Below are 17324 nucleotides of genomic sequence, written 5' to 3' on the forward strand. Positions count from 1 at the left end.
CGTCAAACAGTTGCTCTGTGAGGTGTTAAACCTAGAATGTGTAAACCCATGTTCACAGTTTGCCATTGTTCTGTAAATGCATTGCCTTGGTCCCAAGTTAGAGCAGGCTGTAAATGTCTTGCCTTGGCCCCAAGTTAGAGCAGGCTGTAAATGCATTGCCTTGGCCCCAAGTTAGAGCAGGCTGTAAATGCATTGCCTTGGCCCCAAGTTAGAGCAGGCTGTAAATGTCTTGCCTTGGCCCCAAGTTAGAGCAGGTCTGCCTGAGCCACGGCCCAGTGGGACATGGGTGCCGGCCCGCATAGATGGAAACAGACAAGTCTTACCCCTTTGGTAAATCCTCAGTGGAAATGCGCCATTACAGCTTTAAAATCAGGTTTAGTGTTCTGGATAACTGGGCCAGTAAATGGTCTGTGGCTCCCTACAAGAGACTCCCACTGGTCATGGACCAGGGCCTAGGTCTCCCCAGCAGATCTCATGACGATTAGCAGCCCGTCAGCTGCAGGAAATGGTCGTACACCCCCCCCCCCCCCCAGCCTCTTTGTCCATGTGTCTGCCAGGACCCTGATATATATCCTCCTTCGCTCACCCCTGTCCCCCCCCCCATCCCAGGAGGTGCGTTGAGTTACGGCATGAGGAGCAGCTAGCTGGAGCTTTCAGCTAATAAAGTCCAGACCTCGGAAGGGAGGCTAGCTGAGAATGTTTTCACAGATACGGCTCACAGTCTCCCGTTGTATTGTCTTTGGAGGCAACCAGCCATCCATCAGATGTCATTAGATCCCCGACTGGCTCTATCACGTTACACTGCAAAACCACTGGAAGAATAGGGAACGGAGAGAAATAGAAGTGTGGATGGGTTATTATCGTCTTTGAATGTTATGGTAATTCTTTTTTTTAAAGAAATATGCCGTTTGTAATGTGAGATGAAGCTAAAAGCAGTTTCAAACCACAGACCCTCCGTCTAAATCCTGGTTAAGTATTGGATGGAAGCTCTCTGGGTATAGAGGAAATAGAATGCTCCAATGTCAGCCACTATGCTAGATTCACTCAGCTACAATGTGAATACACACCACTGTACCTTCTCTGTTCCCTATTCAACTCATTTGGTAAACTTTCTCAGGTTAATGTGACTGAGCAAAATACACCACAGAAAAAATTGACATTAACCAAAACCGAATGGGAGCCTCTTAAACAGTAACAGTCTACGGCTAACCAAGGTTACACCACATCGTTTTAAAAACCTTCAGTACACAGGCTGCCTGAGCAGGATCTGCTGTTTGTGTGAGTGAGGGGGGTATCTAAACGGTTTCTGTTTGCCATGTTGCAGGACTGGTTGGTTGGAGTTCTGCCTTCCCTTCAAGGCCTTCCTACAGCGGTGACCACCTTTTTTGGACTGCTTTCTCTTGAGTCTTGCGTTTTCAATCTCGGATTCCACAGCTCTCACACAAAGCACAGATTATTCCCAAGCAGCGAACTGATTTGGGATGACGCTCTGCAGACCTGTCCAACACTAACGCTCTGCAGACCTGTCCAACACTAACACTCTGCAGACCTGTCCAACACTAACGCTCTGCAGACCTGTCCCAACACTAACGCTCTGCAGACCTGTCCCAACACTAACGCTCTGCAGACCTGTCCAACACTAACGCTCTGCAGACCTGTCCAACACTAACGCTCTGCAGACCTGTCCAACACTAACGCTCTGCAGACCTGTCCAACACTAACGCTCTGCAGACCTGTCCCAACACTAACGCTCTGCAGACCTGTCCAACACTAACGCTCTGCAGACCTGTCCAACACTAACGCTCTGCAGACCTGTCCCAACACTAACGCTCTGCAGACCTGTCCAAACACTAACGCTCTGCAGACCTGTCCAACACTAACGCTCTGCAGACCTGTCCAACACTAACGCTCTGCAGACCTGTCCAACACTAACGCTCTGCAGACCTGTCCAACACTAACGCTCTGCAGACCTGTCCAACACACAGACAGCCATCCTCAGAACGGACACACAGACAGCCATCCTCAGAACGGACACACAGACAGCCATCCTCAGAACGGACACACAGACAGCCATCCTCAGAACGGACACACAGACAGCCATCCTCAGAACGGACACACAGACAGCCATCCTCAGAACGGACACACAGACAGCCATCCTCAGAACGGACACACAGACAGCCATCCTCAGAACGGACACACAGACAGCCATCCTCAGAACGGACACACAGACAGCCATCCTCAGAACGGACACACAGACAGCCATCCTCAGAACGGACACACAGACAGCCATCCTCAGAACGGACACACAGACAGCCATCCTCAGAACGGACACACAGACAGCCATCCTCAGAACGGACACACAGACAGCCATCCTCAGAACGGACACACAGACAGCCATCCTCAGAACTGACACACAGACAGCCATCCTCAGAACGGACACACAGACAGCCATCCTCAGAACTGATTCACTGCACCATCCCTTTCCCAGAACTCAGAGGAATGCTAGTTGTCATCACTTTGCATTCAGTTCAGCCTTTCTACTGCCCAAGAAGAAAGAGAGAGCAGAAAGCTTAACCTAATCAAATGCAATACTCTGTTTGACGTGTGATATTTCTGTGGATGCTGGCGGATCCACTAGTTCTCTGATCCACTAGTCCTCTGACAGGACCGCTAGTCCTCTGATCCGCTGGTCCTCTGTCCCGATGGTCCTCTGTCCCGATGGTCCTCTGATCCGCTGGTCCTCTGATCCGCTGGCCCTCTGATCCGCTGGTCCTCTGATCCGCTGGTCCTCTGATCCGCTGGTCCTCTGATCCGCTGGTCCTCTGATCCGCTGGTCCTCTGTCATGGTTGTTTATCGGCTTGTATAGCCGGCCAAGCCATCGGAACAGTTAATCAAGTTCTACGTTACTGTCACGATTGATAAATCATTCCTGAGACGCATCATAAATGCAGGGGTTTCTTTCTTCTGGCCACAGAAACAGAGAGACCGCTGTTAACATTTCAATGATTACTTTTAAAACGGTTAACGACTCAACGGTCAGTACATGAAGCATGCAGGGACACATCAGGCAATTTTCTCTTCAGTTAGTGGCTGTGTCCTTAATGCCACCCTTTTCCCCTACATAGTGCACTGCTTTTGACTAGAGCACTATGGGCCCTGGTCAAAAGCAGTGCACTATATAGTGAACAGGGTGCCTTTTCAGACAAAGCCTGTGACTTTCTTTTGCTGACTTGTTCTACTTCTGAGACTGACTGCTGTTGCGTTGCGGTCTCCAGAAAACTGTGGGACATCGATTCAGGACAGAGAGCTGCTTTCCAAAACCCCTCAAAAGTAGTGCACTATATTATATGGAATAGGTTACCATTTCAAACTCAGCCCTGGTTTATAATTAGAGTGAGACATGGCGATATATCCAAGATAGCGTAACAGTGCAGTCGTGTTCTCTTGTGTGTCCGTGTAAATAGCCTTTTTTGTATTTTTTTTTAATATTTTACGTATATATTTCCCTATCGCACTTTTCATCCTTCTACTAAATATACTTTCCTGCAACCCGCCTCACTCAATGTGGAATGGATTCTATTATTTACTCACCTTTATCTAGGATCTCTAGTTGAAACTAGCCAGCCAGCTAACTAGCTACTTGCTATTAGCCACCGTTAGCGGTTTTCACCCAGAACATCAGATTTTCTGCCGGAATAACTAAATCACTGGACCTTAACACCGGATCTAGCTAGCCGCAACCGAATGGATGTCGAATGGATGTTGCTGTAGGATAATCACCACTGCCCCCGTAGCACCAGTTAGCCTTGAGCTAGCCCCGGCTATCTACCTCTCTGTCTACCGGACGGGAGTAGCCAGCTAACCAGCTAACTAGCTACTTGCTATTAGCCACCGTTAGCGGCTTTTCTCCATTGTCCGTGGCCTGCACTACCTACCAGCCAGCTCTAGCCTGGACTATTATCGGCCAGTCTGCACAGCGAGTTATTGACCCAGAACATATCGGATTTTCTGCCGGAATCACTGAATCACTGGACCTTTAACACTGGATAATCGCAACTAGCTAGCTGCAACCAAATGAACGTTGTTGTTGGCTAATCAGCCTTGAGCTAGCCTTGAGTCAGGCACATCTCCCGGCTATCTACCTCTCTGTCAACCGGACGGGACCTCCTAGAGTCGACACGGAGCCCTACCGATCCATCACGACTGGTCTGCCGACATAATCGTCCGTGGTTTCAACAGGCTTCCCGTTGCGACGACCACGAAGATCCATCTGCTAGCCCCGGCCCGCTAGCACACACAAACTACAACCGTGCTTCCTGCTCGCTGTGCTGAAGCACCAATTTGAACTGCTCTCGGACTCACATATTGCTGTTCACTGGACCTTATGATCACTCAGCTGCACAGCTGATGCCTGCTGGACTGTTCCTTTACACGGTACCCTGTCCTGTTTATTCTGTTTAGCCTCAGCCCAAACTTTATCGCCATTACCAGTTGTTGTCTTAGGTCTCTCTAATAACACCTGTGATTGCTTTATGCCTCTCTCCCATGTCAATATGCCTTGCCTATTGCTGTTCCAGTTAGTTCTTATTATACAATTTCACTGTAGAACCCCAAGTCCCTCTCAAACTGCCTCAAATAGTTCCTTTGTTCCACCCCCATACACGCCGAGACCGGCTCAATCGGTGCCTCCAGTGATGCTATCTCTTTCATTGTTACCCAACGCTTAGGTTTACCTCCACTGTACTCATATCCTTCCATATCCTTGTCTGTACATAATGCCCTGAATCTTTTCTACAACGCCCAGAACTCTGCCCGCTTTATTCGCTGTACCCAATGCACTAGAAGACCAGTTCTTAAAGCCTTTAGCCGTATCCTTATTCTAGTCCTCCTCTGTTCCTCTGGTGGTGTAGAGGCTAACCCAGGCCCTGCAGCCCCCAGTATCACTCCTACTCCCTAGTAGCTATTATTTGTTGACTTCTGTAACCGTAAAAGCCTTGGTTTTCTGCATGTTAACATCAGAAGCCTCCTTCCTAAGTTTGAGTTATTCACTGCGTTAGCACACTCCGCCAACCCTGATGTTCTAGCAGTGTCTGAATCCTGGCTTAGGAAGGCCACCAAAAATTCTGAAATGTCCATCCCCAACTACAACATTTTCCATCTAGATAGAACTGCCAAAGGGGGTGGAGTTGCAATCTACTGTAGAGATAGCCTGCAGAGCTCTATCGTACTATCCAGGTCTGTGCCCAAACAGTTTGAGCTTCTACTTCTAAAAATCCACCTTTCCAGAAATAAGTCTCTCACTGTTGCCGCTTGCTACAGACCCCCCTCCAGCCCCCAGCTGTGCCCTGGACACCATATGTGAATTGATTGCCCCCCATTTATCCTCAGAGTTCGTACTGCTTGGTGACCTAAATTGGGATATGCTTAACACCCCGGCCATCCTACAGTCCAAACTAGATGCCCTCAATCTCACACAAATTATCAACGAACCTACCAGGTACAACCCTAAATCCGTAAACATGGGTACCCTCATAGATATCATCCTGACTAACTTACCCTCTAAATACACCTCCGCTGTCTTCAACCAGGATCTCAGTGATCACTGCCTCATTGCCTGTGTCCGTAACGGGTCCGCGGTCAAACGACCACCCCTCATCACTGTCAAACACTCCCTAAAACACTTTAGCGAGCAGGCCTTTCTAACTGACCTGGCCCGGGTATCCTGGATGGATATAGATCTCATTCCGTCAGTAGAGGATGCCTGGTTGTTCTTTAAAAGTAATTTCCTCTCAATCTTAAATAAACATGCCCCATTCAAAAAATACAGAACTAAGAACAGATATAGCCCCTGGTTCTCCTCAGACTTGACTGCCCTTGACCAGCACAAAAACATCCTGTGGCGTACTGCATTAGCATCAAATAGCCCCCGCGATATGCAACTTTTCAGGGAAGTTAGGAACCAATATACACAAGCAGTTAGGAAAGCAAAGGCTAACTTTTTCAAACAGAAATTTGCATCCTCTAGCACTAACTCCAAAAAGTTTTGGGACACTGTAAAGTCCATGGAGAATAAGAGCACCTCCTCCCAGCTGCCCACTGCACTGAGGCTAGGAAACACTATCACCACCGATAAATCTACAATAATCGAGAATTTCAACAAGCATTTTGCTACAGCTGGCCATGCTTTCCACCTGGATACCACTACCCCGGCCACCAGCTCTGCACCCTCCGCTGCAACTTGCCCCCCCCCCCGCTTCTCCTTCACCCAAATTCAGATAGCTGATGTCCTGAAAGAGCTGCTAAATCTGGACCTCTACAAATCATCTGGGCTAGACAATCTGGACCTTTTCTTTCTAAAACTAGCCGCCGAAATTGTCGCAACCCCTATTACTAGCCTGTTCAACCTCTCTTTCGTAACGTCTGAGATCCCCAGAGATTACGCCCTCGTAAAACGGACTATCCTACCGATCCTTGACTTCGGCAATGTCATTTACAAAATAGCCTCCAACACTCTATTCAGCAAATTGGATGTAGTCTATCACAGTGCTATCCGTTTTGTCACCAAAGCCCCATATACTACCCACCACTGTGACCTGTACGCTCTTGTTGGCTGGTCCTCACTACATATTCGTCGCCAAACCCACTGGCTCCAGGTCATCTATAAATCAATTTGTAAGTCGCTCTGGATAAGAGCGTCTGCTAAATGACGTAAATGTAATGTAAATGTTTTACCCCATATGTAACTCTGTTGTTGTTTTTAATCGCACTTGTTTTTAATCGCACTGCTTTGCTTTATCTTGGCCAGGTCACAGTTGTAAATGAGAACTTGTTCTCAACTGGCTTACCTGGTTAAATAAAGGTGATAAAAAAATTATTATAATAATAATAAGAACATGAGACATGTTGACCATGCCCTGCTGCTGAATAGATGAGAAATAAATAGGTTTTGTGCTGGAGAGTTGGATTGGTTCCAAAACTACCTCTCTGACTGAACCCAGTGTGTGGCGCAGTAGGGGGCATGAAGTCAGAGAAAGGAGTCCCTCAAGGGTCCATGTCAGGGCCGGTCCTTTTCACACTGTATATTAATGATGTTGGTGAACATGTTAACTTTGGGAAAAAAACTCCACCTGTATGACACAATTGTCTACTCCTCTGCCTCTAAAATTGAGAATGCATTTCAGGATTTGCAACTGGCTTTGGATGCCATTCAGAAACAACTCTTCCACCTGAAACTGTGCTGAATGCCGTTCAGAAACAACTCTTCCACCTGAAACTGTGCTGAATGCCAGAAAGACTCAGCACATGGTTTTGTCTGACCTCAAAGCAGACAAATGGAGTCATTTGCAGATTTTAACTTTAAATGGCCAACTGATCAGAAGGGTATATTCTTATAAGTACCTGGGCATATGTTTAGATGAACAGCTTAATTTCAAACAGCACATTGAAAACTTGACAAAGAAACTGAAGCTGAAAATAGATTTTTATTTTAGGAACAAATCTTGTTTTTCCTATGTCAGTTAGTACAAGGGCAATTTTTATCTGTGTTGGATTATGCTGGACGCGGTGTATCATGGATCACTTAGGGCTATAACTAATGCAAGACCCATCACTGTGAACTATACAACATGGTGAAGTGGCCCTCCCTTCCTACCAGAAGGCACGGATACATATGTGTGTACAAGGCAGTGCTTTGGCTCCTCCCTACATATCTTTGACTCTTCCCTACGTATCTTTGCTCCTCACTTAACAACATCACAATCCTACAGCCTCCACTCTGTCAGTGCTCTCATTCTCAGTTCCTAGGGAAAGTATTGAAATGGGGAAACAATCATTTCAAACACTTCTTGGACTTGGAACAAACTACAAAATACTTTAAAACTGGAGGAGAGGGTGCCGCTGCCTGAGTTTAAAGCTCTGATAGAAGAGAATGTAATTGGACCATTCTAATTGTTTTTAATGTATTGTGTGTACATGTTGACTACTTCCTGTTGACCTCTTGCCAGGTCACCCTCGAAAAATAGGTTTCTAACCTCAAAGGCTATTTTCCTGGTTAAATAAAGGTTAAATAACATGTATTGGCATAATAAGATTAGCCATACTGTTTGTAATAAAAGCAGGACATTCTGATTTGGTTGTCTGGTCTAATGGAAAATCCATTAGAAAGTACTCACTTCACGATTTCAGGTAAAAGCTAAATGGTCCAGTGGTTAAGATTGAAACCTACTAAAATGAAACAGATTAAATGTCCTGACTCCTCCACATTTTCACTCACTTTGATTTGTATCAATAAAAAAAAGAAAGTAATATTGGTCATTTTAGGTTGGCTAGGAGATGAGTAAACATTTAAAAAAGATCAAAGCAGCTGGTGAACCTTTAAGACTGGCATGATTGTGTGAATTCCTTTAAAGGGATGAGTCAATCAGTAAAGGAAGTCTGGGGATAAAAAAAGTGGAATGATTGCAGATGATACAACTTCATAATGTAATTGTAGATTTAGAAGGAATGTTCTCAAGCCTAATATAGCACATCTCCAACACTGTGTCTCAGCACGTTCTATGCTTTAACTACAACTGACTGAAACCACTGCTGCTCAAATGGAAGAAGAGTTGGGAGGAGGTGAAGAAGTAATGAACTCAAGGCAATATTTCTCTCTCTTAGGCTTCAATAAAAATAAAAAATACAATAAAAAGAAGACCACAGAGGAAAAGACTTGCTCTGCTTGTCGTGGATAAAACACACTGTTTACTGCTCCGTCTAGCGGTTGGTGTTGTGCTATGGTGGAGCCGGATTAGTCCGGTTGCCAACTCCTATGGTCATTGGCAGCACAGACAGATCTGGGACCAGGCTAGTGTCGGATGGCCCTGAGAGGACAGCCCTAATAGTCGATGCCCTGGTCGACCTCGTTGTAGTGGGCCACGTCGCTGTAGTTGTCCTCTTCCTGATAAGCCACTGGGTACTCCTCCACCTCGCCCTCCTGGAGGAACTCCTCGGCCTGATAGTCACTGTCGCTGATCTCTGAGCAGTTGGTGCCCTGGCTCCCGTCGGCATGGATGACGGGCTCGGTGGGCGAGCCGCAGTACTTGGGGTCGTACACCTGGCGTCCCAGGCCGTACGCGCTCATGCCCTTCTGGGACGCCGCCTTGTTGGTGCCCATCTGCAGGGAGATGGTGGAGTTGTCCACCGGCTGCACCTGCTTATTGTCGAAGATGTCACGACGCGTTCCCGGGCAGGACATACCGGCCTAGGAGAGAAGAGGGGACGGGGAGGGGGGACACATTTAGGAGATTTCCAAGAAAACTGTTCGGAGGCAGGAATATTGACCTGGATGGTCTTCTTCGAGACATATATGTGTATTATGTATTTTAAACAATGTGATTATGGCAATATGCAAAGTAGATCTAGATTCCCCAGACTCTCTGTTACATTCCCCCGACTCTCTGTTACATTCCCCCGACTCTCTGTTACATTCCCCCGACTCTCTGTTACATTCCCCCGACTCTCTGTTACATTCCCCCGACTCTCTGTTACATTCCCCCGACTCTCTGTTACATTCCCCCGACTCTCTGTTACATTCCCCCGACTCTCTGTTACATTCCCCCGACTCTCTGTTACATTCCCCCGACTCTCTGTTACATTCCCCCGACTCTCTGTTACATTCCCCCGACTCTCTGTTACATTCCCCAGACTCTCTGTTACATTCCCCCGACTCTCTGTTCCATTCCCCCGACTCTCTGTTACATTCCCCCGACTCTCTGTTACATTCCCCCGACTCTCTGTTACATTCCCCCGACTCTCTGTTACATTCCCCCGACTCTCTGTTACATTCCCCCGACTCTCTGTTACATTCCCCCGACTCTCTGTTACATTCCCCCGACTCTCTGTTACATTCCCCCGACTCTCTGTTACATTCCCCCGACTCTCTGTTACATTCCCCCGACTCTCTGTTACATTCCCCCGACTCTCTGTTACATTCCCCCGACTCTCTGTTACATTCCCCCGACTCTCTGTTACATTCCCCCGACTCTCTGTTACATTCCCCAGACTCTCTGTTACATTCCCCCGACTCTCTGTTACATTCCCCCCGACTCTCTGTTACATTCCCCCGACTCTCTGTTACATTCCCCCGACTCTCTTGAGAGTAGCACTTGCTGGGTAGTTCCTTCCATCACATCATGGTTCCATCATGGTTTCAATAGGGGGAAGTGGACCCCATGTAAAAGCAACTGTGTGGGTTCTACCCATAGACATACACATTCACAGTGTTAAAATACACCATTGGTTTTACCTGGCTGGCTCCTTTGTTGGTGCCCATCTGCAGACTGATGGTGGTCTGGTCGTAAGGCTTGTCTGTCTGGGTCTTTGGGTCGTAAAGATGTCTCCTGGTCCCGTATGCTGTCATACCAGCCTGGCTTGCACACTTGTTGGTCCCCATCTAAACACGGAGGAACATAGAACCATTAGCTGAATAGACCTATTACAAGTATCTGACATCTATTACAAGCATCTGACATCTTTTACAAGTATCTGACATCTATTACAAGTATCTGACATATTTTACAAGTATCTGACATCTTTTACAAGTATCTGACATATTTTACAAGTATCTGACATCTATTACAAGTATCTGACATCTATTACAAGTATCTGACATCTATTACAAGTATCTGACATCTATTACAAGTATCTGACATCTATTACAAGTATCTGACATATTTTACAAGTATCTGACATCTTTTACAAGTATCTGACATCTATTACAAGTATCTGACATATTTTACAAGTATCTGACATATTTTACAAGCATCTGACATCTATTACAAGTATCTGACATATATTACAAGTATCTGACATATTTTACAATATCTGACATATTTTACAAGTATCTGACATCTATTACAAGTATCTGACATATATTACAAGTATCTGACATCTTTTACAAGTATCTGACATCTTTTACAAGCATCTGACATCTTTTACAAGTATCTGACATCTTTTACAAGTATCTGACATATTTTACAAGTATCTGACATATTTTACAAGTATCTGACATATATTACAAGTATCTGACATCTATTACACGTATCTGACATCTATTACAAGTATCTGACATCTTTTACAAGTATCTGACATCTTTTACAAGTATCTGACATCTATTACAAGGCGATTGTGCATGTATTACATTTGAAGAATCAGTGACATCAGCTACATATAAACATTCAATTAAAGGGATCATTTTCATTGGCACAATGTTGAACGGTAGAACAATGAACAAAAACAACACATTGTATAGTCACACCCAGTAACAGAGCCTTACAACCTATTGTCATCAACATCATCACCAATCATCCCCACCATGTCTTACCTGCAGTCCGATGACACACTGTCCAGCCTTGATCTTCTCATTGTCAAAATGGCGTGTCTGTTTGTCCGCGTATTTCACACCAATATCACACGACGTGTGCATGCCTTTGGTCTTTGCCTATGGAATGAGATAAGAATGCGGAAATATATTGATGCTACAGGTCTCTTCGAGAGAAGGAACCCTATCAGAAAGTATTGGTGACACTTCACTGTAGCTGTCAGCAAAGTCTTTCTCCCAGTATACACTAATTACCATAAAAAACTACAAAGTATCACAAAAAAACATTTGGAAAGTCTTTCTACCCCCCTCACCATGCTGGCCAGGGAGAGCAGTGTGCTCTGGACTTGGGTCATGTTGCCGTTCTCAAACAGGTCGTTGGCCTCAAAGATGTCATTAGGCTTCATGCCATAGGCCAGGATGGCTTTGATGAAGTTGCCAAGGTTCTCCAGCTGGGGGGAACACAACAACACAGGTTACAGAGCTGGTACTATTTTCTACTCTATTTGACAAGACAATCCTATCCCCTTCTACACCATTTCTATCTGAATGTTCTGTGACGTTACATCATCCTGAACAGGCCCCAGAACACAGAAGGGATGGGGAGGGGCATATCAGGGATGAGGGAGGGGCATAGCATGGATGGGGAGGGGCATAGCAGGGATGAGACAGGCATAGCAGCGATGGGGAAGGGACTTAGGTACAAACATCAGAAAGTAATAACTCCTTAAAGAAGGAGAGAGAGAGAGAGAGAGAGAGAGAGAGAGAGAGAGAGAGAGGTGAAGGCTTAATGAATAGCCACTCTATGGCTTCTGTGCTCTCTTGAAAAAAGTGTTCATATTATTACAGAAGGGTGTGAACAACACCATACACTGAGGTTATGTTTGAGGAAGGCATTAGCCTACCTTGTGCCAGTTCAGAGCATTAGCCTACCTTGTGCCAGTTCAGAACATTAGCCTACCTTGTACCAGTTCAGAGCATTAGCCTACCTTGTGCCAGTTCAGAACATTAGCCTACCTTGTGCCAGTTCAGAGCATTAGCCTACCTTGTACCAGTTCAGAGCATTAGCCTACCCTGTGCCAGTTCAGAACATTAGCCTACCTTGTACCAGTTCAGAGCATTAGCCTACCTTGTGCCAGTTCAGAACATTAGCCTACCTTGTGCCAGTTCAGAGCATTAGCCTACCTTGTACCAGTTCAGAGCATTAGCCTACCCTGTGCCAGTTCAGAACATTAGCCTACCTTGTGCCAGTTCAGAGCATTAACCTACCTTGTACCAGTTCAGAACATTAGCCTACATTGTGCCAGTTCAGAGCATTAACCTACCTTGTGCCAGTTCAGAGCATTAACCTACCTTGTGCCAGTTCAGAACATTAGCCTACCTTGTGCCAGTTCAGAACATTAGCCTACCTTGTGCCAGTTCAGAACATTAGCCTACCTTGTGCCAGTTCAGAGCATTAGCCTACCTTGTGCCAGTTCAGAGCATTAACCTACCTTGTGCCAGTTCAGAGCATTAACCTACCTTGTACCAGTTCAGAACATTAGCCTACCTTGTGCCAGTTCAGAACATTAGCCTACCTTGTGCCAGTTCAGAGCATTAACCTACCTTGTGCCAGTTCAGAACATTAGCCTACCTTGTGCCAGTTCAGAACATTAGCCTACCTTGTGCCAGTTCAGAGCATTAGCCTACCTTGTGCCAGTTCAGAGCATTAGCCTACCTTGTGCCAGTTCAGAGCATTAGCCTACCTTGTACCAGTTCAGAGCATTAGCCTACCTTGTGCCAGTTCAGAGCATTAGCCTACCTTGTACCAGTTCAGAACATTAGCCTACCTTGTACCAGTTCAGAGCATTAGCCTACCTTGTGCCAGTTCAGAGCATTAGCCTACCTTGTACCAGTTCAGAGCATTAGCCTACCTTGTGCCAGTTCAGAGCATTAGCCTACCTTGTACCAGTTCAGAGCATTAGCCTACCTTGTGCCAGTTCAGAGCATTAGCCTACCTTGTACCAGTTCAGAGCATTAGCCTACCTTGTGCCAGTTCAGTTGTGAGTGGTTTATTTTCTTTATCGAGCCAGGCTGCAGTTTGTTTATCAGGCTAGGGGAAAGGAGAGAAAGAGTTATGCCTTAAAGCGCTCATGTTCAATGTAAAAATGGCATCTTACAACAAACATGCTAGTAGCTTTTAACAAGTGAATCTTGGGGAGGATTATATCTGCAGTATGGACTTGTGTATCAAATGTGTATTCCACAGGAATGTGAAATAGACAATATGCTAATCGTCACATCCATCTGTGGACAGTGACTGGAGTGCGATTGATTACCCATGTGTAAAATCAAAGTCAGTGTTTCCACCCGGAAAACATTAGCCACACGTCACCGCACAGTGTGGAGGGCCCACACACACACACACACACACACACACACACACACACACACACACACACACACACACACACACACACACACACACACACACACACACACACACACACACACACACACACACACCTGCCTGCAATGTCAACACTCTGTCAGTGTCAGCTCTTCTGAGAAACACACACACACACACACACACTTACTCTCCCAGGATGACTCCGTCCTTCAGGCCCTTCTGGAAGTTCTCTCCTATGGCCATCCCAGTCACCTCCTCGATCCAGAACCGAAGCTCCTCCTCCTTTTGCACGTCATATTTCCCTGCGATCTGAGAACAGTTAAGTGTCTTAGTAGAAGTTTGTATCTTTGTAATCTCTGAACTTAAAGCCATATCTCTCATGTCCTGGCCAGATACTATGGTCAAGTATGTCACAAGAGACTAGTGTATTTGTAACAACACCTTGCCCTTTAAAACTGTCATCCATCAACTGCCTAATTAAATACATCCTTCTGATAGTTGTATTTCATAATTTGACAGGGTTAAGAGATGTGAAAATGTCTCAAGCTGCTTTGAAATAAGGAACTGAGCCAAAATCACATCTCACGCCAATAAACCCAGCGAGAGAGGTATGTCCATGTGTTCCATAATCAACATCATGAGTTTCTCTCTATTTAGTGTCAGATCACAACAGCGAATGAACGGCGGACATGCAAACACTCACCGAATCAGCTATGGGGGGGGGGGAACCTCATGTTTGGATGGTGTGTTTCATAATCTACTTTGACATTGTTTTAAATCACTGGTTTTCCCTTCGAGAGGAATCTGTCAGGAGTTATCCAAAAATGTACACCTCAGATGTCAGCTAGGCAGGCTGTTACAGTGCTGTCAGGGGCAGAGATTACGGATTTGTACCAAATGGCACCCTATTCCCCATTTAGTGCACTATTTTTGACCAGAGGCCTATGGGACCCTGGTTAAAAGTAGTGCACTATAAAAGGAATAGGGTACCATCAGGTCTTCAGCTTCATCTGGGCTGCGAGGTCAACAGCCGGAGGGGGACTGGGAGGGTTCAAGCTCAAAACGTTCGACTGTCTGTGCCGAACAGAAAAAAAGAGAAAAAAGCCCAGACGTTTGGCTTTAAAATGTTGTTGTGCCAACCAGACATTTAGCAGACTGATTCATGTGATGTGGATGAACAAACAAACAGTAAGGTCACCAGAGTTGTGGTGAGTCACGACGTTACATGCAATACTTTCAGATATCCACGTTGGCTTCAATAAAGTCAGTGTGAGAAAAATAAACAGATAAATATAATTTATGATTCTACTTCAAATGCAATTCATAGGGGAGAAGACTCTGAAAGTTACAAAACCCACGATGCAACCACATTATTTATACTGAGAACAAAAGAGAAAAATGCAGAGTTTGGTTTTCGCCAGGCATTGCTGGAACCATGTCGTCCAAAAAGTTATACTTTTGAATCATCTGTCCAAAGAACGTTCTTCCAAGAGTCTTGATGATCATCCAGGTGCTTTTTGGCAAACTTGAGTCAACTTTTTGGATGAGATGGGTCCCATTATGCCTGGCGAAAACCAAACACTGAATTCCACAGTAAGAACATCATACCAAAGGTCAAGCATGGTGGTGGTGGTGTGATGGTTTGGGGATGCTTTGCTGCCTCAGGACCTGGACGACTTGCCTTAATAGAAGGAACCATGAATTCTGCTCTGTATCAGAGAACTCTACAGGAGAATGTCAGGCCATCCATCTGTGAGCTGAAGCTGAAGCGCAGCTGGGTCATGCAGCAAGACAATGATCCAAAACACACAATCAAGTCTACATGAAAATTGCTAAAAAGCAACAAATTTGAAGTTTTGGAATGGCCTAGTCAAAGTCCAGACCTAATCCCAATTGAGATGTTGTGGCAGGACTTGAAACGAGCAGTTCATGCTTGAAAACCCACACGTCACTGAGTTAAAGCAGTTCTGCATGGAAGAGTGGGCCAAAATTCCACCATAGCGACGTGAGAGACTGATCAACAACTACAGGAAGCATTTGGTTGGAGTCATTGCAGCTAAAGGTGGCACAACCAGTTATTGAGTGTAAGGGGGCAATTACTTTTGCACACAGGGGAATTGGGTGTTGCATAACTTTGTTTATGAAATAAATGAAATAAATATGTAATTGTTGTGTTATCTGTTCACTTATGTTCCCTTTATCTAATATTAGGTTTTGGTTGAAGATCTGATAACATTCAGTATCACAAATATGCAACAGTAGAGAAAATTAGAAAGGGGGCAAATACTTTTTCATAGCACTGTATAGCCCTATACAGTATATATAGATGTCCTAGCCGACCTCTTTCAGGTAATACTTTAAAATGCAGTATTAGCCTGATATTTAGCTAATTAATGATGGGGTTGCGTAATAAGCTTCCAACTGTATAGCCTCTGTCTCTTGTGCAACACCCACCCACACACACACACCTGTTCTCCACTGGCCTCTCTCCTTAAAAACAACGCTCCTTAGCTCTTGGGAGTCCCACACTGGAAAAACTAGACTAGAATAGCTTGCTGGAGATTATTTTATTAGCATTTCTTATACCAATAGACTATTCGAAGAGGGACGCACGCAAGCTCGTTTGCTGAATGTTAAATACAGCAGCCAATAGAACTCACGGACAGATTGAAAGAAGAGGGCACGTACGTTGGCGGTAGAATATAGCAGTTATTTATTCAGACCCGTTCAATCGTCCTGAAGAGAAGTGAAACGCTTCTGCATCTAATTCTAGTCCTATATTATTCAAGGATGTCATTAGAATGGTGAAGATCAGGACAACGAAACGTATTTCATTTAACTGTTGGAAGCGAGGAAGGAATGAAGCAACACTAGAGAGAGAGAGAGAGAGGAGGTAGGCTAATAACATTAGGGGAAATATTATCAAAAGGTATATATGCGTCAGCCTACTAATTATACAAATAGGCCCTATTATATTTCCAAATTAAAATCTAATTCGCTAACCTATACTGGTAACTTTGTAGGCCGCATGTGCTGCACAAGAATCACATGTTCTCTTCTGCTTTATCATGGTTTGAACATTGTGTGTAATTCCAGTCCATATAATACAGTATAATACAATACAGTACAGTAATACAGTTCACACTCCAAAAGATTAGCCTACTGGAGCTAGTTTCATTTATTTACCCAAGAGAGCATATAGCTAGCTACATCTATGGGCTCTTATATAGCTAGCTACATCTAAGGGCTCTTATATAGATAGCTACATCTATGGGCTTTATATAGCTAGCTACATCTATGGGCTTTATATAGCTAGCTACATCTAAGGGCTCTTATATAGCTAGCTACATCTAAGGGCTCTTATATAGCTAGCTACATCTAAGGGCTCTTATATAGCTAGCTACATCTATGGGCTTTATATAGCTAGCTACATCTATGGGCTCTTATATAGCTAGCTACATCTATGGGCTCTTATATAGCTAGCTACATCTATGGGCTTTATATAGCTAGCTACATCTATGGGCTTTATATAGCTAGCTACATCTATGGGCTTTATATAGCTAGCTACATCTATG

General features: G+C 45.0%; 1 protein-coding gene across 1 annotated transcript; it reads right to left on the reverse strand.

Annotated features, from left to right (window-relative positions):
- Positions 1-7463: 7463 nt before the first annotated feature.
- LOC311121242 (calponin-3-like) lies at positions 7464-14063 on the reverse strand. The gene is made up of 6 exons (XM_084195757.1): positions 13937-14063; positions 13386-13452; positions 11675-11812; positions 11364-11480; positions 10287-10433; positions 7464-9242 (listed from the first exon to the last, which is right to left on the reverse strand). Exons 1-6 carry the CDS (start codon positions 13990-13992, stop codon positions 8877-8879), a joined length of 891 nt encoding a protein of 296 aa, XP_084051883.1. The 5' UTR covers positions 13993-14063; the 3' UTR covers positions 7464-8876.
- Between the last annotated feature and the right edge of the window lie 3261 nt (positions 14064-17324).

This window comes from Coregonus lavaretus, assembly GCF_964263955.1.
Source record: "Coregonus lavaretus genome assembly, contig: HAP1_SCAFFOLD_337, whole genome shotgun sequence".
NCBI classification, from domain to species: Eukaryota; Metazoa; Chordata; class Actinopteri; order Salmoniformes; family Salmonidae; genus Coregonus; species Coregonus lavaretus.